The sequence below is a fragment of the Toxotes jaculatrix genome, chromosome 8 (genome assembly GCF_017976425.1).
Source record: "Toxotes jaculatrix isolate fToxJac2 chromosome 8, fToxJac2.pri, whole genome shotgun sequence".
Classification (NCBI taxonomy): domain Eukaryota; kingdom Metazoa; phylum Chordata; class Actinopteri; family Toxotidae; genus Toxotes; species Toxotes jaculatrix.
The window spans coordinates 24,185,276-24,211,589 of record NC_054401.1 but is presented as its reverse complement, the minus strand read 5'-3'; the positions used below and the strand labels follow the sequence as shown (position 1 = coordinate 24,211,589).

Here is a 26,314-nt window from a genome sequence, read left to right as displayed (position 1 = left end):
GCAAGTGCAAACACAAATCCCTTGTGGTTTAAAGATTCGATTTCTGCATTTTAGCTTATGTTTGGTGTCATTTGGCAGTATAGTTGGCGTCCAGACAATACTTTCTGGTCAAAAAGAATCACTCTGTCCCCTTCTCTGTCCATGAGCTTGTAAATATTGTGATCTTAACCAGCAGCGAGTGGAGAGAGTCCATCTCTCACGGGCTCTGTCCTTCTGTTTGTTTGTCCTGTTACAGTTTGTGAAGTCAGTGCAGACCTGGCTGTCCCTTATCTTGACCCACTATACCGCACACTGTCTGATAAAGCTACAATTTGATAAAAGTAACCACAGGAGGAAAAAAACATTGTATTAAACTGTCCTTTTATATCTGTTGGCAGATTTTACCAACATGAACTGTTTATATCCAGCACTCTGCACTCCCTTGGTTATAATTCAAAAACTTGTGTCCACTCAGTTTTCTTTATTTTTTCCAAAGATGCCACAGTAAAAATAAAAAATAAAAAACTCCTTTCAAAGCTGTTCTTAGGAAATATATTTTAAAAAATGAATGTTGCTTGATGCTTATTTTCTTTTGACCCCTTTAACCAGCCAATTTTACAGTTTAAGACAGATGCTGTATATCAGCATCAGTTTACATGTTGGCCAAGGTCAATTTAAAATTCACTTATTTAAAATTCAGATTTATTTAAATATCAAAATACATCTTGCCCACACTACACAGAACTGTATTTAATCTACATTACAATTTTATGGTATAGATGTTTAAAAATGTTTTATGAACGTGAGCCTCAGTTTTCATATCACAGCTTAAATATACTTGAGCAGTGCCTCTCACATATGTTGTTTTATGTTATGTTTATTTCCTCGCTGTGTCCATAGCAGTGAGCTGTTTACTGTTTCTATTTCGGATTTTCCCCACTGCTCATTATCTTTGTCATTGTCAGTTTATTCTCCTGCTCACTGACACTACTTCATTCGTTATGCATATGTTTTGTTTCCGAATCTGTTTGTGTGCATTGTTGTTACTTGATCAAAGTTGCTTGATTTGAAAGTAAAATATACATATACAACAGGAAACAGCAAATATAGAATTACATTTAGGTAGTTAACATGACCGGAATATAAGTTAGTATCCATGTAATAGATAATACTCGACAGGTTACATGTTCCACGACTGAGATGAGTGACAGATCCATTGCCAAAGTTACACAGCCTGCCTCTCTCTCCCTTCTATCTCAGACATGTTGTGACCTCACTGTCTCTCCCTCACCTCCTTCATGTTTCCCATAACTTAACATCTCTTTATGTTCTGTGCACTTTTGGTTGCATTTCCTCTCCACTCTTCTCTTTCTGCAGATGTCCCTCAGACTCAGACTTGCAGCTTCACCGTGGCTAACGTTATTTCTATCCCCTGCTCAGTCCCTCCAGGATTTTGCGGGCTTTGTTTGGGATTGTTGCTGCCTAAAATGCCTGATTTCATGGCAGCTTTTCTGAAAAGTTGCGAAGCATGTTGCAGTGTTTTTAGGTGTTTTTGTGGGGTTTTTTTTTGCTATAAAATTGCAAGGGCAATTTAGTTATTAGATATGTATTATGGTTTTAAATTACTGGATGTGTATTCTGGTATCTCAGAGGACAGGAAAGAGAAAACAAGCAACATTGTCTTTATGCCACTTTTGAATTGAGTAGACCATTCTCTCATGTTACTTACCAGATTAACGTCTTATTATTTTTGTTGTGAAGTCAAGAGTCTGTCTCATAGTGACCCTGTTCAGCTGTGCATTCAGTTCAGTTCTTAGTTGAAGCACCTTTAGCAGTGATTACAGCCTCCAGGCTTCTTGGGTATGATGCAACAAGCTTTGCACACCTGGATATGGGGATTTTCTGCCATTCTTCTCTGCAGATCTTCTTACGCTCCGTCAGGTTGGATGGGGACAGTCAGTGGACAGCCATTTTCAAGTCCCTCCAGAGATGTTCGATTGGGTTCCAGTCAGGGATCTGGGCCACTCAAGGACGTTTACAGAGTTGTCCCTAAGACACTCCTGTGTTGTCTTGGCTGTATGCTTTGGCCCTGTCTGAGGTCCTGAGTGCTGTGGACCAGGTTTTCATTAAGTCTATATGCAATAAGGAAAAGCTTTTCCAACCATTATGTCATCCTTTCAGAGACATTTCAGCGTTTCTTGTTTCCAATGTTTAGAAACACATTTCAGTATAATTCAGTCCAGCACAGCACTAACTACGACCACAATAATAAAGATGGAGTTGAATTAACACCTCTATGAAAGTTTTAACACAATGGACACTATAAGCTTTGTAAATGTATGTTGTAGAGCTGTTTGTGTATTATATTGTAGGTGTACCTAATAAAGGGGCCAGGAAGTGTTTACCAATAATTCTGCAGTGAGCTAAAATTGGCCAATAATATCAGGGTCTGTCTTGCCAACGTAAAGTTCAGTCCTCTGCTGCCCTCCCTTGGCTGAACCATCTGTTTGTCTGTCCACAGATTTTTATGTGTATCTCTTTCTTGCCGTTGACTGCTAATCTGAGACTCTGATCTCAGTTTAGCTGAAAACACTCACATTAATACAGGCACACATTCACAGATGAACACATTTAGTTTGATCATGTGGGCCTCTAAATCAGTTATCATGCTTGTATTTTAACATCCTGTTCACCTGTAACCTCTCTCTCTCTCTCTCTCTCTCTCTCTCTGTACTTCCCTCACTCCAGTGGCCTTGTATGCCATAAGCGCCGTGTATTTTGCCGGCGTGATGGTGCGTCTGATGCTCACTCTGACTCCGGTGGTGTGCATGCTGTCAGCTGTGGCTTTCTCCAGTGTCTTCGAGCACTACCTGGGCGACGATATGAAGAGGCAGAGTCCGCCAGCAGAAGACAGCAGCGATGAGGACGACAGGAAGAACGCCAGCAACCTCTATGACAAGGTTACCAGAATGAGTGATCAGTCATGGTGTTCAATGTACATTCATCTTCTAAATGTCTTGTTGTCTTTGCTGATTGATGTTCTTTATACAGCGGAAAATGTGTGATGATAACTCGTCAGCGTGTTCTAACATATGTCAGCTCATTGTTTTTGTTTTACACCTGCAAAAATACTGGTTCAGCTTCACTATCAACCTCGTAGCAGGCAGCTAACTTCTGTGTCTTCTACTACCAGCTAATTTTTACAGTGCATAGGCCTTGTTAGAGTTTCAGTAACTTTCGTGAATGGTTAACTCTCAGTGTGCTGTCCCCCCTGCAGGCTGGTAAGGTGCGTAAACATGTGTCAGAGCAGGAGAAAGCTGAGGAGGGCCTGGGCCCCAACATCAAGTCCATAGTCACCATGCTGATGCTGATGCTGCTCATGATGTTTGCTGTCCACTGCACCTGGGTCACCAGCAACGCCTACTCCAGCCCCAGTGTGGTACTGGCATCTTACAACCATGATGGGTGAGAATATTACACCATGTGCTTTTCCCACATGTCATATAAACCAGGTTTTTACCAGTATGTTTGGGTGAAAACTGATAACATGAGATTTACTCTGTCTCAAAAAAACCTTTAGACTAAACATTAAACTCTAAATCTAAAGCGTGAGATCAGTTTTCTTTTTCCAAGCAAAGCCTCTCTCCTGTTAATAACAGGCTTGTATTTACTCTACAGCTGCATATACAGCTGTATGTTAGGGGAAAATATACAAATAAGATCAGGCAAAAAAAAATCATGATTGGACATCCGTACTTGTGACTGAGCCCTGTGAGCTTCTAACAGGAAATGCTGATAACATTTACTTTGATAAGAGGCTCTTCTTCTAAGGCCATTCATCTGCATTGTATCGGGGGGAGGCAGACACATCAGAAGACATCATAAGACCATCATAAGACAGAAACTATGTGCATGTTAATAGTCCTCTAGAGATAAGTGTGAAAAGAATTTGGGTGAACTGACCCTTTAAGGCGCAGGTTTCACTTTAGCTTTAGTTAAATCATATCTCCAGTGTCAGCTAATGCTAACTGACCGTACCTCTTTCTGCTGCTGTGCCATCACCATGTCCATCAATAACTGTTTCTACCAGCTCCCGTAACATCCTGGATGACTTCAGAGAGGCTTACTACTGGCTGAGGCAGAACACAGATGAGCATGCCAGAGTGATGTCCTGGTGGGACTACGGCTACCAGATAGCGGGCATGGCAAACAGAACCACGCTGGTCGACAACAACACATGGAACAATAGTCACATAGCACTGGTGAGGGCTGCTAACCTGCCACTTCTGTTTCATCTAATTCTCTTGATTAAAGGGGCACTTCACCAATTTTACACTCAGCCTGTGTAAACAGTTGTAATGTCTTGTGTAATCCTGAATGAACTTTATCAGTTTTTTAAATCAAAGCTGCTGAAACAATCTTGTTTTTTTGTTTTTTGTTTTTTTTTTTTAATATAGCTAGGCCAGGGTCTCCATTCAAACCTGTTGCTGTTATTGTCACCGTCTCATTTGTTTCTGTTTCTATTTTTCTTACTATGGTTGCACAGCAACACAGCTCTGCCTGTCTTGGCCTATTGCTCCACCAAGTGGACACACACACTGTATCACTGCACTGTACACAAGTGAAAGTAACCTCCACATCATGCTAATCTACTAATTTAGAATGAATGGCCATCCTTCCATGTCTTTGTATAAAGGTGGGTAAAGCCATGTCATCAAACGAGAGTGCGGCCTATGAAATCATGAGGTCCCTGGATGTGGACTACGTCCTGATCATCTTTGGTGGGGTGATTGGCTACTCAGGTGACGACATCAACAAGTTCCTGTGGATGGTTCGCATCGCAGAGGGGGAGCACCCGAGGGACATCAGGGTGAGAGAGATGTTGCAGGCACAGCTGTGAACACAGCTGTGTTTTTTTAATGTCCTCTCTGAAAGGACAGTCTGCTGTAAGATGTCTAGTGGGTAAAGTGTGCTTCCAGATGTCTGGCTGCAAAATAAAAAAAATCAAAGTGTGTGTCAGTTCATTTATTGATCCCAACATCGGTCTCCTTGTTTTGTCTCTCAACCCAGGAGAGTGACTACTTTACCCCACAGGGAGAGTTCAGGGTGGACAAAGCCGGCTCCCCCACGCTGCTCAACTGCCTAATGTACAAAATGTCGTACTACCGCTTTGGAGAGATGCAGGTATGTCATTATTATTAATCCTTCTGCAGAAGGTTCCTCTCACACAAGAGAAGTGATTGATTTTAAAGGACACTGTAATCACAATGAGCTTAAGAAAATAGTGTCAAACAGGACATAACAAGATAATCTGTCTTTGTTTCTGTTAAGTTGGACTTCCGGACACCGCCGGGCTTCGACCGGACTCGTAACGCTGAGATCGGCAACAAGGACATAAAGCTGAAACACCTGGAGGAAGCCTTCACCTCGGAGCACTGGCTGGTCCGGATTTATAAGGTCAAAAAGCTGGAAAACAGAGACCGTGTGGAGCACAAGCTGCGAAGCACCGACACTGTTAAGCAGAAGTACACCTCCAAAAAGGTAAGCTGCTGTCATCCACTCAAGACACTGGACTCTGTGTCAGTCAGAAGGACATGGCAGGTCTACGCTGCCCTCTGCTGGACACCACTGATACACTCTACACCTGTTTGATTTGGTTTTAATGAGACATGGAAACTGGCCTCCTCCCATTTCATACACAGCCTCCAGTTTTTAAAGAAAGCCCAGGCACTCTGGTCCAGTTCATTTCAGACCTGGACTTTCTCAGTGGTCCAAACCTCCACTTCTGTTTTCACCATTCACTTCCACTGGCACCACTAGCAGTTATAAATATCTGTTTTGTGACATAGCAAATATGTTCCTAAACCTCTGACAGTCTTACTTAAGATGTAATTGAAAAAAAAAGAGTTTAATCCAGTTATGTTGAACTTTTACTAGTCAGTTTTTACTGACCTGTGTTTGTGGTTATTTTTCTCTCTACAGACAGCCAAGAGGAAGCGGGGATACATCAAGAACAAGCTGTCCCTCAAGAAGGGCAAGAAACAGATCAAGAAGTCTTTATAGAAAGCCCAGCACCATCAGAGGCACATCGTGAAAGGGGGGGTGGGGGGTGGAGGGTGGTTGGACGGGGGGTGGGTGGGGAGGTAAAAATCTTAAACACAGAACTTTCAGCAAAAAATTAAAAAAAAAAACAAGCAGCAACAGTAAAATCCACCTATTGAGATGAATAAAGAAGACCAGGGGCTCTCCAGTTATCTGTCACCTTGAGCGTCCTCACCTGGAGGTCCTGGCTGGAAATGTTACCATCACCCAGGAGAATGCGTTTTTAACCCCAGCTGACCTTTGACCTGATAAGCGGGGGCAGCGAAGCTGGAGGGAAAAAACGGGAGATGTCGGCCAGTCCGAGATCCTTCCCGCACTGGTGTTTTAACCTGAGGAACTGTGACCTTTGATTTGCTTTTCTTTTTGTACTTGAACGTGAGTGAGAGGCGACAGCGAGAGCACGAGAGATTAGACGTCCTTAACGCGGTGACTCAGTTTGGGACAGCTCTATGCATCGTTCAGACAGAGACGGAAAATTAAACACTGTTTTACCACATCATTAATCCAGAGACGAGACACTAGACCTGCTCCAGCTGAGACAGAGGGTGATTTTAGGATGGCTGAAACGGTTGTTTCCCCTTGTTGGATTTCATAAACATTCTCACACTTGACAAGTTTGATGGGAAAGGAGACAGAGAGAGAAACACAAGTTTACCTGCCCACCACCCTGCTTTCTTTAGTTCCAACCAGCTGTCAGTAACAACACCACAGAATTGAAGTTAGCAGAAGTTTGGTCGGCTCACGGCGAGCACATACGTGATAGGGTAGTCTCTTTTAATGTTGTTCATTTCCCTCTTTACTTTCTCCTTAGAGTCCACGTCCAACAGAAATATGCATGTACGCGTATGTGCCAACAAGGAGAAGCCATCACGCTTCCTCCAGCCTCACACTGCTGCACTGACAGGACAAATTATTTTCAGAGCAGACTGCACAGGCTATGTGAAGTGTTAACCCTTCGTTTTCATAGTTTCTGTCAGTCTGTAATAACAACACTGGACCATCCGTTGCTGAGACCTGGGAACGTGGCTGAAAACAAGTCTTACCAACCACGAGCAGTTAGTTAGACAGGTTGTAAACAAACTCACTAAAACTTACTAGGAGGAGAAAACAAAGGTGAAGTCTAACATTATTACCCAGACTGTCTGTTGTAGCTTTGACCCACTGAACTGGCTGAAGGTGTGTATATACACACACACACACCAACATTTCAGGTACACTCACACTTTCAGCTTTAGCACCAGTTAAAGAGTCTTCCTGTGATTTCAAACTGCGTTTCCAAAAAGTCAGAGGACTCACAAGAAATTATTTAAAAAAAGAAAAAAAAAAAAGTTCAGAGCAGCAGAAGCTGAAGTATCCTGACTTTGTTTTCTAGTATGGATCTACATTCCTACATTTCCCAGCCTGCTCAGTCAGTAAGTGCTTTAGGTGTTCTAGCTAAACTATGGGTTTGTTTACAGCCTGTCCGATCACCTGACAGTGTTATCAAGAACCGACAGAAATAATGACCAAAACTATGAGATTCACCAAAACCCAAATTGTGATAAACCAGATTTATCTGTTAAGCTGTGCCAGAGATTCTTATCTTTATGTAACGTTCATACATTTTTGAACCACACTGGACTCTGTACTTAACAGGCCTGACCACAGAGCTGCAGTCCACAGTGTTCCTGCTGCAACTCAGCGGGAATAGCACCAACTTATCTTTGTTTAAGGTGCTTCAGGAAAGCCAGACCAAGAGCCAGGGTCTTTTTTTTTTTTTTATCAGTTAATGAATAAATATGTGGCCTCTCCTTTCACAGGTCCGTTGACAGCAGGAGGCAGCCTTGTGTGAAGGGTTTAAACGTTACACAAGAGTTTTTTTTCTTTCCCAGCTGAATTAATTTTTATCTCTATTGTACATCCAGTGGCATAACATTGCTGGTGGTTCCTTCTGTAAACCAACCTTCCCTATAACTGAATCCGCTTTATTCTGTTTCTCCAAAATATCCTAATAAACATATCCATCCTGCGAGAGCCGACTTTGATTCTGTGGTTAGAGGAACACCATTGTAAGACGATCCCGGTGGTGAGGATAGAATTGGCCGTCAGAGAGAAATTTCTAAAAATAAAAATACAAAAAAAAAAGATATTGCTTCCAGAGCTCAATACAAAAGGGTTAGTGAGTGTATTTATTACATGAACTGTGGAGGCTGCGATGAGTAAAGTGAGGGTAGCATGTAATCACAACGTGCAAAGGATTATTATTTTGGTTTTGGTTTTTTGAGGTTTCTTCCATCAATTGTAACGATCTCGATGCAGGTATGAGAATGAAACATGCCTTTTTGAATAAAGAGGTTGAACTAACCGCTGTCTTTTTATTTCTTTCAGCTCGTGGGCAGAACGTGTGCTGTTGTCATTCAGAATGAGCAGTGCCCACACAGTGGGTTTTACTGTGCATCGCTACAGTCGGCTGTGGTCTCTGTATGGGAAACATATGGCTATAGCCTCTTAGCTTAGCTTAGATAAATGTTGAAAGCAGGGGAAACACAGATTAGCTCTTCATACCAGCAACTCTACAGCTCAGAAAACCTAAGTGTAAAATGTGTTGGCTGTGAGCGGTGACCCTTCTCACCCAGCCAGGAGCTTGTTGCTGCTAGTTGTTGAGACTCAAAACCTCAGATGACAACCTCATTGTGGCTCTAGAGTCAGAGGATTCATATGTCCTGAACACATGACAGTGCAGTGTAACTGTGATACACAAACTCAATGAGTTTTCAATACAGGACATTATACAATTGTTTTAATGTTTTATATTTCAAATGTTACAGCCATATTCATTCTCTAAAAAAAATGCACACAATAAAAACAAATTCACATGTAAAAAAAAAAAAAAAAACCATATATCACCCAACTGCATTGACAAGAATGCATTGTTTCCCCATAAACTGTTACAGCTCCTTTGTCGAAGCTAGAATATATTCATACATTCAACACATCACTGAATGTGTCGGAAATGTATCTGCAATGAGCTCTTCCACATAACATGGGAATACTATCACAGTTCTGATGACACCGAAGATGAATACAGATTAGCAGGAACAAACACGAGTATTCACACACAGACACACAGCAACAAAGTGATCTTCATATGCAGGAGGAGCAGGTGGGAGTTCCCCCTTCAAATGACAGTTATTTTTATTACTAACTATCAGTTGAGCTGCTGTTCCTCCTGGTTTCCGTTTATCTAATTAAGTTAAGAAGTTTTCAAGGAACTCAGAAGAGCAGCTTCAAAGACAATGTGCTGCTGCATATACACACATATGTTGAATGAAAAAGGACATGCTATCTATAGAATGACTCAACTGGTGCTTTTTTATTTTTAGTAACTCTGATTATTGAAAAGATAAGGGCATCAGATTGTTTCCTGTGATGGATTACTTACTTACTTCCGGCGATTTGCTTTTCTGCAAGTTGCTTTTGATAATATACTAAAAATTAACAGACAAGTCGTAATATCAAAACAGATTATTTGTAGTCAGTGGGCTCAGATAAGCAAAAAAATACCAAAGTCCTTTAAAAGAATCCTCAGAGTGGACAGTTTGCTGTGGACAAACTCCTGACTGGATCTGATTAGAATATAATGTCTGTTTTATTTTGTCCCTGTTCCTATTGGTCAATAATCAAACACATGACTCAAGCTTGAGTCACCTGTTTAGAGGATTAATGACAAGTCTTTATGTCAACATTACCATTTAGTCCTCCTCGTCCTCCTCATCCCCTCCAAATGACAGCAGGCTGTTATTCTTTACTTTCTTTCCAGACTTCACCTCTTTCTTCTCCTCCTTTTCTCCCTCATCACTCGTCTTCTTCTTCTTGCTGGAGCTGGCGGTGATGCCCTGGAACTTCTCTGAGGAGGAGCGCTTTTCTGGTTTCTTGAAAAGGATTTTACCATCAGGAGGAGGCCCGTCATCTGCAGACAAGAGGGTCAGGTGCACTTCATCAAACACACTTTTTTTGTGGAGTGGATGTTTGTGCAAAGACAGGGATTTTCATTTCACATGCTCCTTTACAAAACACATCAGTGTTTGAAGATTCCCCCCTCAGGCATGTTCCAAGATTGAGACCCAAGAGAAGTAACACTGACTAAAACACAGTTTTCCGTGGAGGGAGACTTTAAATTTGAGTAAAAATGACCAGCACTGATGTGATTAAAACACTTTAATGGGACTGTGCTACCCTCCATGCCAAGAGGAATGAAGGGACGGTTGTTGCTCACCTTTCTCTGCACCACCTCCTGGCAACTTTTTACCCTTGATCTTCTCCACCTCCTCTGCGGTCAGGTCTCCACTTTTTAGGACCACAATCTGAGGGAGCTCATCCTCTCGATCACTCCCGCTGTCATCGTCCGGCGTTGGCATCACGTCACGCTGAGAAGGGGAATCGGGAACCGAGACAAAAAGGTTTTCTTAACCACACAGCCAGCCTATGAATGAAGTGACCCCGTTTAAAACCGTGTTAGTCACAGCGCACTGGGTTCGCTGCACGGGTAAAGCAATAACGGACGTGGCTTATTTCAAAATATTTTGCTCTCAACTGAGCCAACATTATCATTATCCTGGGTCCTGGCTGCTAGCGTACACAACTAACAGTTATCCAAACTAGCCAAATCATACCTTTGTATCAACTGTCGGCCCTTCTTTGTATCCCACATCATTTTTAAACTTCTTCAGAAAGGAGGGTTCCGCTGGTTTCACCCACGACACGCCACTGGCCTTATTTTTGTTCATTGCTAAACAGCAAAAACAATACAAGCGACCAAATGGAATAAAAGGCCCCTTAACAGATGTTTCGTCGTTCGCTAAAGCACAACACACGTCATCAAAATGCGCCGCTACGAGTCATGTGACCTCAGGAGCTGCGACTTCTGAAATGAAAACATTGGGTCTTCAAAATAAAACCGTGTCGTTAAAACGAATACCTCTCACCCGGTGGTAATGGTCTGTCAACCACTGAAAGTGAGTTAAGAATACGCCTAATGTAAATATTTAGACCAGTTTGGGTTAACGACTCATTTACTGCCTCAAAGGCTTGTTTTTTTCAGCTATCCGGTCTGCTGTAAAATATTAATGTTAAAGGTAGACTAGCAGACTTTTGTTGTGAAAATTTCTACCATGGTCTATATCCACTGTTTCAGTTTTGACAGAGCTTTAGTTTCACCCGAAGAACTTGTACTGTTTTGGTTTCTCCCTCTTCCAGCTATGTTTTCAGGGTCTTTCTACGCGTTATTGGCGGGTTTTTTGAGTGCGGCCGCCTCTTTGTCTGCCAAGCTGTCCCTCGGTGCAGACTACCTGAGAGAGATGTGTGAGTCCAGGATGGACAGGTGGACGGAGACGGACGGTGGAACTACAGCTTGTGACTGGGTGAGACGGACCATCCCCGCCCCCCTCTTCTGTCTCTTTCTCAGTCATAGACTTTTCAGTTCAGTTCAGTTTCATACTGAATACTTTGTTAGACCCAGGGCCAGTGTTTGCATGCAGTGAATGTATGTAAATAACTTTCCAATACATATGAAGTTGTCAGAAATCAGAGGGACCAACAAACCAGGACATATTCATGGAGTAAATCACAAATATCAAAGAATATATATATATATATATATATATATATAAATAGTAATTTTGTTACGTTTTGTGTGTGTCTTGTAATACTTAAGGAAAATCTTTAAGATCAGTTCTTATACTCCTTTTCTCTGTGTAGGAAGGAAAAAGATCTGTAGTAATTATTGAACAAATAAATCTATGACATCAGTGATTAAAGTTAACTCATAACTTTATTAGTTGCACTTGTGGTTTATTTTCCCAAGGTTGTCTGCTCTGTTCATGAATGGCACTGCATGTGTGCGATGTGTGATTGAGCATTTATGCAGAATTGCTGTACTAATCATGTCGATGACATACCTACATATGTTTAGCACATATAACCTGGTGACAAATTCAGTCAAACCAAACACCTGTAGGAGATTTTTCCTTTAAAGTGTCACCCATCTGTAGCTGACTGTTGCCGTCCCCCTTTAACCTGTATGTGTTTCCAGCTCCACATCCCCCTGCGGCTGCTGTGTGGAGGCCTGCTTTTTGCCTGTAATGCCGTCATGTGGACCTTCTTCTCCAAGGCTCTGCGACACTGCTCCTCATCAGCCAGAGTCACGGTCACCACCACTGCGTCTAACTTCATCTCCTCGGTGAGCTCTCTTAAATCGCCCGTGGTGCTCTCGTACTAACAGAAGCTTTAGTTAAAGCATTCAGCTTCATGCCATTTTATGAGCCTCCTCTGTTTGTGTGTCCAGGCTTTCCTGGGGAGGGTCATTTTTGGAGAGACCCATGCTGCTCTGTGGTGGGTGGGCATGTCTCTCACTCTGTGTGGACTGCTGGTGCTTCATGCATCCACATCTCAGACACATACACAGGGGGAGGCCAGAAAGGACAAGTAATGTGAGTCTTCAGTGAGTCTGCAGCCTCTGCTCTTCACTCAGGGTCTAAACTGGTAAAACTCCCTCAGAGACACGATGGAACTTCTAAAGCACTTGGGAGTGAATCTGTTCCTTATAAGAAGAGGAAACTCAGTGTCCTGATGTTAAGATCAGTTAAATAAGATGACTGTGTTGCACAGGCCTGACAATACATTCAGTGCCATCAGTTCTAGATGCTGTGGCTGTGGTTGCTTTTCTTTCTTTGTGTTTCAGTGAGAGGCCTATAGAAGTGATTGTAACTGTTAAAACTCTGTGTATTCATGCTGCATTTTGCATGTCTGCATAATATTGTAAAACCTGTGAGGATGTTGATGAATATTCCCAACTCCACAGCGTGGACAGAATTTCCATTTGCCAGTGTGGCCAAACACATTACATTCAGACTCCACCAAAATGTTTGCAGTGAGAAGTGCTGAGAAATGCTGGGATTTTTCTGGTGATAGTATCAAGTACACCAAACTGGACTGGTGCGCCATTTTTGTTTTTTTTTTTCAGTTAAAGAAGGCTGAACGCATTCCAGCTGCTCTGCCAGGAACACTCAGGTCATTTACTGCAGACGTTCTGGACGTAAGTGCACATTCTGGCAGTGAAGACAACCCTGCTCAGTGAGCCATATCTATGTAATGAATTAAAGGAATAGTTTGACATTTTGTGAATTACTTTTTTAGCTGCATTCTCGCCAAGAAGTAGATGAGAAGATTGATAACACACCATCTGGTGATTATGAAACGGTAACACAACAAACTGGTGGTTTAATTAGCTTAGCATAAAGACTGGAATCAGGAGGGGGAGACAGCTAGCTTAGCTTTGTCCAAAGGTAAAACTACAGCTGTTTTGTTTTGTTTTTTTTTTACACCCAGTTTTTGTGCAAATGAAATAAAACAGATATAATGTGTGACTCAATTGATGATTCTTACCATGGCCAAGGTCTTAAAATGGTATTATTATATTATTACTAATAATATAATAATATCATTTTAAGACCTTGGCCATGGTATTATTATATCATTACTAATAGTAAGATGCAGCTTTCATATGAACTGTCACTTTATTTTAGAATTTAAAAATAAAACCCACACAGGTGATACAATGCTGTTTGTTGAAAGACATGTAAACATAATAAAACATGAGTGGTCCCATGATATCCAGCACCCATTTAACAGTTAGAAGCCCTTGCCCAGCAGACATTTTCAAGCTCACTCAGTTACACAGCAATCTCTTTACAACATCAAGTCAACGACCATCGGTTGGCAACTCCAGACAGATCCCAGAATTAAGATGAAGTTGAACAATATGCCGTATGTATGTATGTATGTGTGTCAAGCTACAAGGCACAATGTGAATTCAAATCCTCTGAAGAAAAGAAAAACAGAACAAAGGCAGCGGATTAGTGACGTTCTCCTGAGACAAGCTCAATGAGATGCTTTAAAAATCGATGATCATGAGAATCCTCTCAGACAGTTCTCTCATATATTAATCATTTCAGGGAAGTACAGCAGGTGTGGCAGCATGTGGTGAGTGGTTAAAGATCATTTCCACATGGTATCAGATTCCCTCTTACAGTGTGTGCAACGACAGTATGTTTATAAAGGGCCAAGATGCTGAGGTTTGGTCAATGTATTCACAAAATCAAAAGTTTGCTGGTGCTGTGCACCGTGCAAATGGCTGCACTGACACTAGGAGAGAAGTGGACGTGTCAAATGTGATATTCTCACATACACAAGAAGTCTTTGAGATTAAAAAAAAAAAAAAAATATATATATATATATATATATATATATATATATATATATATATAAATAAAAATTTAAAATCCAGATGGTTTCTTGCTACATAGAAAACCCTGGAAATGTCTCTTAATCCTAAATGTGTTTCCCGACTGCAGGTGGTGTTAGTTGAGCGGTATCTCAATGACGTCCTCCTCAATGATCTCCCCCTGTGGAACGCTGACGTGCTCTGTGGGGCTCTTCTTGCAGCTCAGCCCTGTGAAGGGGCTGCACCAGGACAGAGAGAACGGGCCTCCAAACGCCATCTGCGTGGCCTCCCAGCACGGCACCTTCGCCCACTTCCCCGTCTCACCCTTCAGACGCTCGATTCCCTGGAGAAGACACAATGAGGGCCGTGAGGTGAAAGGAGCCGAGCCAAAAGGACCGTATGTTTATCACGTACATGCACTACAAAGCACAACTATGACACAGAGTCGATGACAGTACTAAAAACTGCAACAACACACTATGGTTTAGCTTTTTTGGGGCGAGTTTCTCAGACGCAAGTGAAACTTTCCAGACTAAATATGATTGGTACAGATTGCAGCAAATCTAGAGTCACCTGTTAGCTTATCACCCAATGAGGCCACAGAGGCACTGAAAAGAACCATGTGAATTCTGGGTACAGGGGTCGTCTTCAAATTAATTTGAATAAATCATTGCCCTTGAAAATCCCCACTTGATTTGGCTGAAGCTTCATATTAACTTCAGCTAAAATTTGGACAAACAGCTTGATAAGTGTAAGAAATTAATGCTTACAGTGAATTTTACAGTTTGCATGTGAGCACTGTATTAGCAAAGACTTTATTAAAAAAAAAAAAAAAAAAAATCCAACCCAATTAAGAATGCTCTCGTATCAGGTCTGAATCACTTGCTTTCTAAGAAACAAGCCACAGATTTACTAAAACACTGCGCCAAATGAGTCACATGAGCTTTGAGAAAAGAAATAATAAATAATAAACCCCTATGGAGGAAGCACACGTCAAATGTTCAGAAACAGCGCATGCATCACTCATTCATTCATAATGTTTGGTTGAATCTGAAACAGCAAAAAAAAAAAAAAAAAAAAAATTTTAACTAAAAAAAAAAAAAAAAAAAGAAGAAGAAACGAAAGTGCACGTTGGCCCTCTGACCCGATATCTGCATGCTCATGATGTGTTAAGCTTTGATGCGACGGCTAATGTGACCTCTGTGTTTCAAGCTTACCTCCGTCAAGGTTATAAAGAGCTGTCTGCTTCAGAGAGCTTTCGGCAGAGTGAGTTATCAACCAAAGCAAAATGCATGAGTGTGGAGAAGAACATTGCGTGGGAGAGAGGGAGGGAGGGAGACTACACAGTGAGAGGAGAATGGAAGATGAGGACAGAGGGAAAATGGAACAATGAAAAAAAACAACTATGCAGGGGAAGTAGAAACCTTTTTTAAACATTATTTGAACATTGAAAAACATATTTGACCATAGTAAGTACAACAAATACACCACCCCCCCCCACAAAAAAAGCCAGCAAACACAGTTTTTGCATTGCAACTGAGAAGTATTTATTCTCTGCGCATGTGCTGAAATATCTTCAGAATATTTAGAAAGAATTCAAATTTCTGTAAAAAACAAAAAAAACCCCAAAACAAACAAATCGTCTCAACCATTACTCTGCACCATCGTACCAGCAGTGTTTCACATACATCACTAAACCAGCCCTCAGCGGTACCATGCATTCACATACCAAGAAGGATACAGAAAATATCATGTAAACAAAGAACAGAAGAATCAAATGCTGTAGAACAGAGAGCAGTTCACACAGGAGAAAATCTTAAAAGGATAAATACAACGTGTGAATTTAGCCACTTCAGTACTTGTGTGAACGTGAATGGTGAACGTCGAGTTAATACTTTGTTAAATGCTTTGAAGTTTTCAGAGGTACAGTCCAGCTGATCCCCAGCTGCTGCAGAATAACATCTGTATACAGTGCTTCCCTTTAACTCCGCTGTTTAACAGGGTTTAATACGTTTTCACTGATCGTTGAATCTGGTGCACGCTCACAACATTAACACACCACATGGGGCCTGAGAGCACAGGGGCTGTTTCACTGGCCACTGATCATGCACACACACACACACACACACACACACACACACACACACACAGAGGGAGCGTTGGCGTTACTGCAGGAGGCCAAAGCTTTCATTAAAACAAGGGAGAGAGAACATGGAGTACATTCAGACAGAAATCAGATGCCTTCTCTTTTCCACATTTTGTTCTGTTGCAGCCTCATGATAAACTCCATTAAATTCATTTTTCCCCTCATCAATCACTCTGCCCTAATCAATCCACAGAGCAAAAACTAGCAAGCAAATTTATTAAAAAGGAAAAAAAACCTTTGCCTTAGACGTCTCCCGTTTTCTCTCCTATACTTTGAGATGTTTCTACACTTCCACCTGAGCTAAATGTAAATCCACCAAGCCATGAGGTCATAGGACTGTGTCGAAGCACAGATCTGAGGAAGGCTACAAAAAAAAATTCTGCTGCATTGAAGGTTCCTACGAGCACAGAAGCCTTTGGAATTCTTATATGGAAGAAGTCTGGAACAACCAGGACTCTTCATGGAGCTGGCTGCCCAGCCAAAACTGAGCAATCAGGAGAGACGGGCCTGGGTCAGAGAGGTGACCAAGAGCCTGATGGTCTCTCTGAGCTCCAGACATCCTGTGAGACGGGAGAAACTTCCAGAAGGACAACCATCACTGCAGCACTCCACCGATCTGTGCTGGACAGAGTGGACAGACGTCAGCCTCTCCTCAGTGAAACCCACTTAATGTCCATGTAATGTCCAAACGTAGTATTTCCAGTAAGTGAGAATGCATGTGACATGGACATTCTCCTATTCTGTGTTAAAGGACAACACCGGGCAATGTCTGGACCTCATGCTCTGGACATTGTCCCGATACCATCCCAGTGATGAAGCATGGTGGCAGGGACAGGGAGACTAGTCAGGGTTTAGGGAAAGCTGAACAGACCAAGGTACAGAGATAAACGTAATGAAAACCTGGTCCAGAGCGCTCTGGACCTCAGACTAGGCCGAAGGTTCACCTTCCAACACAACAATGATCCTAACCACACAGCCAAGACAACGCAGGAGTGTCTTCGGGGACAGCTCTGTGAGCGGTCCAGAGTCCTGACTTGAAGCCTAAACATCTCTAGAGAGACCTGAAAATGGCTGTCCACTGACCGTCCCCGTCCACCCTGACAGAGCTTGAGAGGATCTGCAGAGAAAAATGGCCGAAAATCCCCAAATCCAGGTGTGCACAGTTTGTCACATCATACCCAAGAAGCCTGGAGGCTGTAATCACTGCCAAGGGTGCTTCAGCTGCGTACTGAGAAATACTGGTACTTCACATTTTCCTTTTCACTCTGTCAGTATGGGGTATTGATGGTAGATTGATGAGGGGGAAAAAATGAATTTAAATGTTTTTAGCTTAAGGCTGCAACACAGAACGTAAAAAAACTAAAGATGTATGAATTCTTTCTGAATGTACTGTATGTTAACATACAGTTGCTGACAGTTTGCCAACAACATTCTCATAACCATGTTAAGCTGTTGAGAAACATTTGTACTGACTGAAACCATTTCATTTCCTCAGTGAGCGTAAAATGTGCCAGGACCACATCAAGCCTGGCAATTAGATTCTGGATGTTGTTTCGATTTGGTGGCACAAACAGAAACCTCTGCTCTCCAGCTGCAGCTTTGATCATGTGCATGTAGGTGTTTAAAGTCATTTAAAACACATGATTAAACTGCAGGGTTTGGCCTCGTGTGTAGTTTTCTCAGAGGGACGCTTCAGAGCCTGTAATGTGAGACTCAAATTACACATCTCAAAGGAACTCTGTTATTTTTCTCTCCAGTTAAAGTGATTTGCAGCTTTCTACTTTCTGGACTTGGGTTTTTCATTGGTAGAGTCAGATACTGGCTGTTCTAAGGAGGAAATATGATAGGATCTGATGAGCGACATCAGGAGCAAGGATGATAGTGGCATATTGAAGCAGATCAGGTGTCAAACAGAAGCAGCCAATCCACATTAAACTGTTTTTTTTTTTTTTTCATCAGAGTGATTATAAAATTGTTAATTTCATTCAGTCACAGCGGGCTGCCAACTCTGGTTTACCAAATTGAAATTTGGGAAAAATGGAGCACTGATTTTGAACTGGGAACTGGTGTTATCATATCAGGACAGGAAAAGTGGGATCAGTGAAAGAGGAAAAATAGCCGTGTTTTGGCCAACTGGGTGTTAACCACAGTTAACCAAATAATGACGGCATACTGTTCCTTCATGTGTTGTATTTGGCACTGTTTGAAAGGTTCAGTCTTTTGTGGAATGGCCCCCACGAGGACTGTGAAACATGTAGAGACCATTACCCTGAATCTAACCAGTCCTTATTTTCAGTCTCCCACTTTGTCCATGTCTGAAACACACTGATGCCTACTATCTGACAGGAAGATCATTTCAAAGGTCAATTCAAAGGCCAATTCACCCACATTACAAAAAGACACAGTTTACCACTTACCTCTTGTTGTCTCTTGTTTGTGGTGCTTTGAAATTTGACCTTTAAATAATTTAATTTCCAGGAACATTGTCTTGGGAACTGGATAGTATTTGCTGGTTTTCTTCGTCGTCTAGGGGAAGGTGATACCATATGATTTTTTTTTTTTTTTGTAATTTAGCTGAAATAACTTTCACAATGGAAAGCGAGAAAAGAAACAACTGAGAAAACAGAGCGCGAAATAGATCAGGGGAAAAAAAAACAGATTCATCACAGTGTTTGCAAACAGGATTCACAGACTCACAAAGTTTTTCTTATCCTCTGCAACTTGACTCACTCAAGGCAACACAAAAGTGAACGGATAGCGCACTTAGTTTGGCAACACAAAAGAAAAGCAGATGAGAGGCTGTCCATGGCTAGTGTGGGAGATACAGTGTAAATCACATTCAGCACTGGGAGCAACACAATGCCACAGCTCTGCTCAGCGGGGCTGGGCGTGGGGGGGGGGCTCCCACTTTGGTTCTGACCCCGGCTGCCTCGTTCCCCCCTGCGCTGAGCTCTCACACCACATACTGGTATGTCTCAGCCTTCCCTTGGTCAGGGGTGGAGAAGGGACTAACCCACAATAAGGAGAAAGGGTGTCCAAATACCGCCCTCATGTTCATCCACTTAGTTTTTTTAGCCCATCTTCTCTCTTCCTTTTTCAACTGCTCTATACCCTGAAAACGAGAGATAACCAAACTTCAGTTGGTGTGCTCATTGTGACCCTTGTCAGTAATCAGAAAACCAAATTCAGAATATCCACTGCTTTCAAACCACTAAAGATGGAAATAAATAAATGAATGAATGAATGAAACATTGGCCGTTTCTGAGAATCATCCGGGCCACAAACCCAGTAATTCAGGTTTGGAGTGAGACCACCTCCCTCCTCTCCTTCTCTCAGTTTCTCTCTCTCTAATTCCAAACTAGTTTTGCTGAGTGTGTGTTAGAGTAGAAATAAAAATACAATTTTGACTTAACAGTCAATAATTCACGAGCGAATTTCACGCTTCAGAAATATGAGTCGCTCCAGCAAAAATAGGCCCAACGCATAAAGATATCAGAGGAGGTGAAGAGCCAAGGTCATGTGTGGCTCGTGGACACAGTAGACACGCACGCACATGAGTACACACACACGCGCCTTACAGACGGGAATGGCATTAGACTGCCTTCAGCAGCCGCGACAGACGTTGAACGCGCCACAGCCTGATGCAAACGCTGATTAACCGTGAGCATCGCCACCTCACAGACTGATGTAGGGTGGAAGTAAAGGAGCAGTTCCTATATTACCTGACATGTCACAGTAGATATTAAACTATTCCAAACATATTCCAGTACAGTTTAAAACATCAGCACAAAGCAGCTGTTACAGCACATGGTAGTCCAGCTCTGCATTAAAACCCTCTTGTTCAAACACAGTGCAGAGAGCAGAGCTCTGATTTCACAGCCACTGTTTAAGGTACTCTATATTGAAGCTTCTTTCAGTTTGGCAGTTACTTTTCAGACACTGTTTTCAGTCAAAGTAAAGACCTGGGAGGAACTGGCTTTGTCTTACTCTACCTAAGGCTGCAGAGAGAGAAACGTCACTTAAGTTTGAATCAGAGGCAAAAGGTCAAAGATGTTAATGTTTAAAAAGCAAAGGGTGGAAGCAGCAGGGAGAAAATCTGAAGAGCAGAAGGAAGTAGTGAGATAAGAGGAGGGGGAGCAGGACTGCTGGTCACTCAGTGGGTCAACTTACGGTCTCGTCGGTACAGATGGAGTGGACTTGGGTGCCGAACATCACAGAGGTGAAGATGAGGAAGAGGAGACCCTCAAAGCACAGGAGTATAAGGAGGATGACTGTTGCTGGGGGAGAGAAGGAACTGCACTCTGGGGGAGGGATGGAGGGAGGTGGAGGAAGAAAGAGAGGTGAAGGGCAAAGAAGAGGATCATATGAGGAAGTGCTACACTACAATCAAAGAAACTAGAGTGCTCTACTGTTGAATTGTCTGCAACGCTACAGTCAGGATGCAAAGCTTTGAAGCAGTTCAGTCTGCAGGTACGACCGCTCGTCTCCTGCTCAGGTTTCTTCAGTGTGAGGGAGGGGTAGAGGGTGTTTGGGATATGGAGATTCAGGATGAATTTTTAAAACAGAAAGGAAAACTTAGAGCAAACACAATGCAATATTTTACCACCACTGTATGTCACTCCTGCTCCATCCTGTAGTTTTTAAACCACAACTACCCCATGAACATGTACATTTTTTTAACTAACACATTGTTTGTTTTTGTTAATTATTTGCATTTTATGTGAGTTTCTATTTTATGCTACTTCACGCTTCCACAGGAGGGGAGACAGGCAGTGGTTTTTATATATGTGAAAAAACAGTGTCAGCTGTTTAGATTGTCATCTACTAATTAACGTGATCATCACCAAAAAGTGGAATGACCTCCACCTTTTCTTATAAACCTTTCCTCAGAAAAATCCTGGGTCATATAAAACAAAGCCTTACATATTGTTTTATGTTACTTATCTTAATTTGCATCACAGTAAAAAAAACATTTCACAGAATAGTTACAGTCAGTACAGACATACAATGTCAGTGCAGGACTCAAGCTCAGAGAGATCTGAAAAGAGCCTTTTTTTTTTTTTTTTTTTAAGTCTTTTTTAGAGTTTAGAGGAAATGGGGAGCTGTGAGCTCTAAATAAAATACTCACTGGTCCAATCATCTTCAAAGCAGTAGAGGAAGTGGAAGACCACCATGACCAGAGCGTGGAGAGAGATGAGTGCAATGTACATCTAGGTTAAAAAACCAATGACAAAAAGAGGAGAGGTCACAATGAAGGACAATTCACCACATACATGAGCTGCCAACAGGGTGGTAATCACTGAGGAATCATTGGCGTCTGTGCTGTATTACAACAGCAACTACGACTGATTTCCAATGTAACACCTCCTTAAGAAGCAACAGTGTTACACAAAAAAAAAAGCTGGTAAAGACGGTTACGTACAATCTGAGGGCAACTTCTTATTGTCCAAGGCTGGACATTGGTCTTTGGCAGCCTTCTTCAGTTAATAATGTAATGTTTTTTTTCTGTTTCTGCCCAACAGACTCCTTGTTGCAGTAAACTTACTGTGAAAAGCACAAAGTACTTTTGGTTGTTCTCCCCCACACAGTTATTGACCCAGGGGCAGTGGTGGTCCATCTTGCGTATGCAGCGTTTGCAAACACTGTGAGAGAAAGCGAGCAAGGAATATATTAAAATAAATATTGCACCCACTGTGCTCAAAGACAACATTAGTAGAAATGCGCTACATTGTAGGAGGAGCAGTTTCTATTTCATAAATTAACTGAAGTTAATTAGAGCTCACACAGTCTGTCTTTTTTACTGTCAAAAAACAAAAAGACACTGCAGCTGTGACTGTGGTATTGGGTTTGTACCAAATGCTGCAGTGAGAACTTCATATCCTTTTTGACCTACCTGCAGTGGTGAGCTCGGTCAGGCTTGATGCTGCAGCATTTGGGACATTTGTAGACCACCTGCCCTGGTTTCAGCTGAAGGCTTTCTATGTATTCCTTAGTAGCATTCCCTTTTGGCACCGCCCCCTAGGCATCAACACAGAGAAGATGACTTCAGTGTAAAGTTCAGCTAAATAATAATAATAATTATTATAATTTTATGACAGCTACATTATTCTGGATTATTTAAAGCTAAAGACCCAAATCTTCTCTGTAAGACACTGAGGGTTAAAGCAAGGCAGCCTGTCATCTCATTTTGTGTGTATAAACAAGCCAGACTTACAGGGTCAGTGCACATGGCCCTGAGGTGAGAGGCGAGGGCAAGGAAGGCCAGAGTGTTGAACAGGGTCCCATTCACAATGCTGTATGTCAGGTTCTTGGAGGGCAGCAGCATTACAAACATCACCACAAACTCAGCATAGAACACCAGCAGCCAGGTGATGACGGCGCACACGATGCCGCAGGCGTCCTTGATGAACCACATGGCGGAGGCAGAAGAGGAAGTGATAACATCTTTGGAGATAGGGATGCGCTGCTCGGGCTGTAGGCCGTGGACTCCTGCCCCGTCCCGGGCATGCCCACGCCCATGTTCTACATCCCTGCATCTGTGCACGGGGCTCTTCATCCTTCATCTAAGCTGGATGCCTGCTGCTGCCACTGGACACACTGCGCCGTCAGGCCTCAGTCACCGCATGCTGGGAGAGAGGAGCAGGAGGGTCGCAGGTTAGCATCCACAGTTTTGTGCATTTCTGAGGGGAAAAGCATTTTATTAATGGTTGAGTGTGTGTCCATCTGTGTTGGATCTGTTTAATTCACCACTGTTAAGGGCAGGATATGTTCCAAAACAGATGCAGACACAGCCAGCAGATGTGACCGCTGTTGAGTTAAAACCTGAAACAACTGATTGTTTTGTCTATTGGCATATGATCCATATTCAGCTATTTGGATAATCTATTAATCATGTAAAATTCTGTAGTTTCAGCTTTTCAGCTGTGAGAATTTACTCTTCTTTTTGCCTTAACTGATCATAAACTAAATATATTTTGGTTTCTAACTGCTGGGTAAACAAGCAATTCAATGAGATCAGGTTGGGATTTAGAAAACCGAGATGGGCATTAATTACCACTAAACTGGCAATTAAAGCTGCAACGTTTAGTCAATTAAATTGATCTGTTGATAGACAGAAAATTAATTTCTGACTATTTTGATGATCAGTTAACTGTTTAGATTCATTTTCCTAAGAAACACTGGCAAAATTCTCTGTTCAGATTCCTAGATTACTGTATTGTAGTATTATTGTATAGTTTGTACTAATGTATTATTCTTACTATCAATGAGGTGTGAGAAATCCAGCCAATCAGAAGCTGGGACCACATAAATGTTATAGAAACTTTCATTTAAAAAACAAAAAACTAGGAACTGTCAACAACTCTGTGTACATTTACAATCATGAACACCTGTACAACACACACAACCCGAAGCAATGAACTGCAGTTAACTGAGAGATGTGTCCGTGTGCTGATGCTACACCTGAAGTAATTATGACACAGCAGATTTGTGAATGATGACAAACCCATCCGACACAGAGAAGGCAGACTGAAACTGAACTTTCCTGTTCTACAGTAAAACGTGTCTGTGTAAGCTGAGAGGTGACCTGCTGTTGGTCCTTATCAAAACATTAAAACACTCATTTAACCTCATTTAAATTTAAATTCACTATAACCAGATACGACATATGACATGATTCAAAGACATTATTATTGTTGTCAGAATAATAATAAAAACACTGATTACCTCTTCATGCAAGGTTTCCAGCACACCCTTTTATTCCAATGGGTGAAAAAGTTTCTATGTCGCTGCTAGGTAAACAAGCTAGCAGCGTTATCTTAAGTCAGTACACAGTGTCTAGTAATGTCAAACCAGCAAAGCCTGCCTTAGACTGCTTTAATGCCTGGTTAGACAGTTTATAGGCCTGTATACCCACTGAAACCTGACACACATTAACATCAGTCCATTTTAGCTTACGCTAGCTGCCGAGCTAACGTGTCAGAGACAGCATTCACTAACCTGTTTATGTATTCCTGACAGTGTCCTTCCCTTGAGCTGTAAGGTGCTAGACGCCCAGAGACGTCTGTGTGCCTTCACTTGAGATTAATTATCATTATTTCCCCCTGAATCTCACCTGAAAGACGAGCATCCTCCAGCCTCTAGCGCTGCGGCTGCTCCGTAGGTCCCCACCCCCCCTCGCTGTGCTGCTCCCACCCCTTCACCAACAACACGGCGTAATGACGTAGAGGAAAGAGGCCGATGGAATCATCAGAAAGGCTGACGTCAGAGGACATACCTCAACACACACACACACACACACACACACACACACACACACACACACACACACACACATATCCCGATCAGCCTATTATTTTATTTACCCATCTATTACACAGTTATTTTAAAGGGGACCGAGGTTTTGTATATTGTTATAAAATCAACATATGTTTTAATGATGACATGAATGAGGTGGCATTCTTTTTAAATGTGACACAGGTTATACTAGGTCTAATTGTTTTAACTCTACAGTTGCTCAATCACTTTAAAGTCAAAATAACGCAGGAGCATATCACATGAGGCACCAAACATTTAGCTTGGCTATATGCTTCACTACCACATCATAGCTAAATGGACTGGTAATGAAGGACAAACAGGTTCATGACAACCCCACAAAATCTGAATAGTTGAAATGAGCATACTGTTATAAAAACAGTACAAAACAGAAAATAGTTCAGCATTATTTCCTAATGGTTCCCTGTTTTCTGTTATATCTCCATCACCAGCCCCCACTGTTAATTTGGTGATGATATAACATTAAAAAAAAAAAAGTTAGAACAAAGAAAAGTGAGAAAAGGGGTTTTGTCTGGAAATAAGACATGAGGGATTTTGTCCCCTGTTGATTCCACTGAAAAGTTGCTCAGCATATGAGTCTTTAAGAACAATGGGTATTTTTTTTACTATTATTATCATGGATGGATTTAGCAAAAAATAGTTGTGTTTTATTGTTTGGTAACCTTTAGCAGCCAGTAGTAAGTAATTATGATAGGAGCAATGGAGGAAGTCAGTTGAGTCAGAGAAGAAATGCTAGAAATATTTTGGGACTGATAAAGCCAGGCTAAGGATATAATGTAAATATGTAGAGGAATTAAGTTTCTTACTGAACTGAAATGAAAGAAACTTTCTGTACATATCTGTTTCTGTTGCCGGGTAAAAGTAGTTATTGTCTGATAAGGTCAAACTGGCAGAAATGTTTTATAATCATATGAAATATTTAACATTGTGTGAATCACTTTTCTAAAAGACATGAGAGGGTTTAGTTTTAATTTTAATTATTGTCATAAAGTCTCCTCATGTTATTCTGAGCTGCAATGATGGAATGAGAGTAGAAGCATCAACACTGTCAGGACTTGTCAGATTAAAGAATCTTTGTTCAGTTAAAATTAAGCTATAATAGTTATTATCTTGTTATTTAGTGATAAACTTTCCCTCTGTTTTATTTTGAAACCATAGTTAACACATGGAAACCCTCCAATGGCAAAATGATTCGATTCATCTAGAAAAATATCTGTTTCTTTATTGTAAACTCTTTTGTCCCTATCCAGATCCTGTAGGATCCATTTTTCCACTGATCTGATTGGTCAGTAGTTTGGGTTTTGTTCTGATCCTCTGAACTTAACCTGCTCAGGAGCAGGACAGGTGTGCAGCTTAAGTTACCAATGGAACCCTGTAAGAAGTGAAGCACCAACGTAAACCTGGAAACCCAGAGTTAAACCTGAAGTTACCACTCTCACCATAAATCCTGCTTTGTAGTACAGACCTGTGGCCTGCATGTCACTCATATGCAG

The 26,314-nt window shown here is 41.7% G+C and overlaps 4 protein-coding genes across 12 annotated transcripts in view; 2 read left to right on the top strand and 2 right to left on the bottom strand.

Annotated features, from left to right (window-relative positions):
* The window catches only part of LOC121185962 (dolichyl-diphosphooligosaccharide--protein glycosyltransferase subunit STT3B-like), a 58,402-nt gene extending 49,978 nt beyond the window's left edge, over positions 1 to 8,424 (top strand). The window contains exons 10-16 of the mRNA XM_041044514.1: positions 2,728 to 2,939; positions 3,257 to 3,444; positions 4,070 to 4,241; positions 4,676 to 4,849; positions 5,050 to 5,163; positions 5,311 to 5,520; positions 5,962 to 8,424. Coding sequence (XP_040900448.1) covers positions 2,728 to 2,939; positions 3,257 to 3,444; positions 4,070 to 4,241; positions 4,676 to 4,849; positions 5,050 to 5,163; positions 5,311 to 5,520; positions 5,962 to 6,042 — 1,151 coding nt within the window. The 3' untranslated portion in view covers positions 6,043 to 8,424. The remainder of the gene's footprint in view (positions 1 to 2,727; positions 2,940 to 3,256; positions 3,445 to 4,069; positions 4,242 to 4,675; positions 4,850 to 5,049; positions 5,164 to 5,310; positions 5,521 to 5,961) is intronic.
* A 421-nt stretch (positions 8,425 to 8,845) lies between these two features.
* On the bottom strand, positions 8,846 to 10,947 carry kiaa1143 (KIAA1143 ortholog). Its single transcript, XM_041044523.1, has 3 exons — positions 10,734 to 10,947; positions 10,337 to 10,487; positions 8,846 to 10,030 (listed from the first exon to the last, which is right to left on the bottom strand). The coding sequence occupies exons 1-3, from the start codon at positions 10,845 to 10,847 to the stop codon at positions 9,813 to 9,815; spliced, it is 483 nt and encodes a 160-aa protein (XP_040900457.1). The 5' UTR covers positions 10,848 to 10,947; the 3' UTR covers positions 8,846 to 9,812.
* A 171-nt stretch (positions 10,948 to 11,118) lies between these two features.
* On the top strand, positions 11,119 to 16,065 carry LOC121185964 (transmembrane protein 42-like). Of its 5 annotated transcripts, XR_005894397.1 has the most exons (5): positions 11,119 to 11,480; positions 12,152 to 12,298; positions 12,404 to 12,548; positions 13,082 to 13,153; positions 14,472 to 16,065. XR_005894397.1 is itself a non-coding variant. In XM_041044521.1 (4 exons), the coding sequence occupies exons 1-3, from the start codon at positions 11,232 to 11,234 to the stop codon at positions 12,545 to 12,547; spliced, it is 540 nt and encodes a 179-aa protein (XP_040900455.1). In that variant the 5' UTR covers positions 11,119 to 11,231; the 3' UTR covers position 12,548; positions 14,472 to 16,065. The 5 variants fall into 5 exon arrangements, 3 of the variants coding, with proteins under 3 accessions (XP_040900455.1, XP_040900456.1, XP_040900454.1); XM_041044521.1 differs by lacking the exon at positions 13,082 to 13,153; XM_041044522.1 differs by lacking the exon at positions 14,472 to 16,065 and having other exon boundaries at positions 13,082 to 13,233.
* zdhhc3a (zinc finger DHHC-type palmitoyltransferase 3a) lies at positions 14,478 to 24,662 on the bottom strand. 5 transcript variants are annotated; one of them, XM_041044516.1, is made up of 7 exons: positions 24,486 to 24,662; positions 22,702 to 23,167; positions 22,381 to 22,505; positions 22,033 to 22,129; positions 21,616 to 21,697; positions 20,658 to 20,788; positions 14,478 to 14,684 (listed from the first exon to the last, which is right to left on the bottom strand). In XM_041044516.1, the coding sequence occupies exons 2-7, from the start codon at positions 23,041 to 23,043 to the stop codon at positions 14,478 to 14,480; spliced, it is 984 nt and encodes a 327-aa protein (XP_040900450.1). In that variant the 5' UTR covers positions 23,044 to 23,167; positions 24,486 to 24,662. The 5 variants fall into 5 exon arrangements, with proteins under 5 accessions (XP_040900450.1, XP_040900449.1, XP_040900452.1 ...); XM_041044515.1 differs by having other exon boundaries at positions 22,702 to 23,113; XM_041044518.1 differs by having other exon boundaries at positions 22,702 to 23,113; positions 24,601 to 24,659.
* Between the last annotated feature and the right edge of the window lie 1,652 nt (positions 24,663 to 26,314).

What these genes read in the sequence shown, in the direction of transcription:
- LOC121185964 (XM_041044521.1), top strand. Translation starts at nt 11,232, where the DNA reads ATGGTCTATATCCACTGTTTCAGTTTTGACAGAGCTTTAGTTTCACCC. An exon ending in GAACTACAGCTTGTGACTGG is followed by an intron (nt 11,481 to 12,151) that starts GTGAGACGGACC and finishes ATGTGTTTCCAG; the next exon opens with CTCCACATCCCCCTGCGGCT. An exon ending in CGTCTAACTTCATCTCCTCG is followed by an intron (nt 12,299 to 12,403) that starts GTGAGCTCTCTT and finishes TTGTGTGTCCAG; the next exon opens with GCTTTCCTGGGGAGGGTCAT.
- zdhhc3a (XM_041044516.1), bottom strand. Translation starts at nt 23,043, where the DNA reads ATGAAGAGCCCCGTGCACAGATGCAGGGATGTAGAACATGGGCGTGGG. An exon ending in AGTACTTTGTGCTTTTCACA is followed by an intron (nt 21,698 to 22,032) that starts GTAAGTTTACTG and finishes TTTTTAACCTAG; the next exon opens with ATGTACATTGCACTCATCTC. An exon ending in CTTTGAAGATGATTGGACCA is followed by an intron (nt 20,789 to 21,615) that starts GTGAGTATTTTA and finishes TCCCTCCCCCAG; the next exon opens with AGTGCAGTTCCTTCTCTCCC.
- kiaa1143 (XM_041044523.1), bottom strand. Translation starts at nt 10,847, where the DNA reads ATGAACAAAAATAAGGCCAGTGGCGTGTCGTGGGTGAAACCAGCGGAA. An exon ending in GGCCGACAGTTGATACAAAG is followed by an intron (nt 10,488 to 10,733) that starts GTATGATTTGGC and finishes TCCCCTTCTCAG; the next exon opens with CGTGACGTGATGCCAACGCC. An exon ending in AGGAGGTGGTGCAGAGAAAG is followed by an intron (nt 10,031 to 10,336) that starts GTGAGCAACAAC and finishes TCTTGTCTGCAG; the next exon opens with ATGACGGGCCTCCTCCTGAT.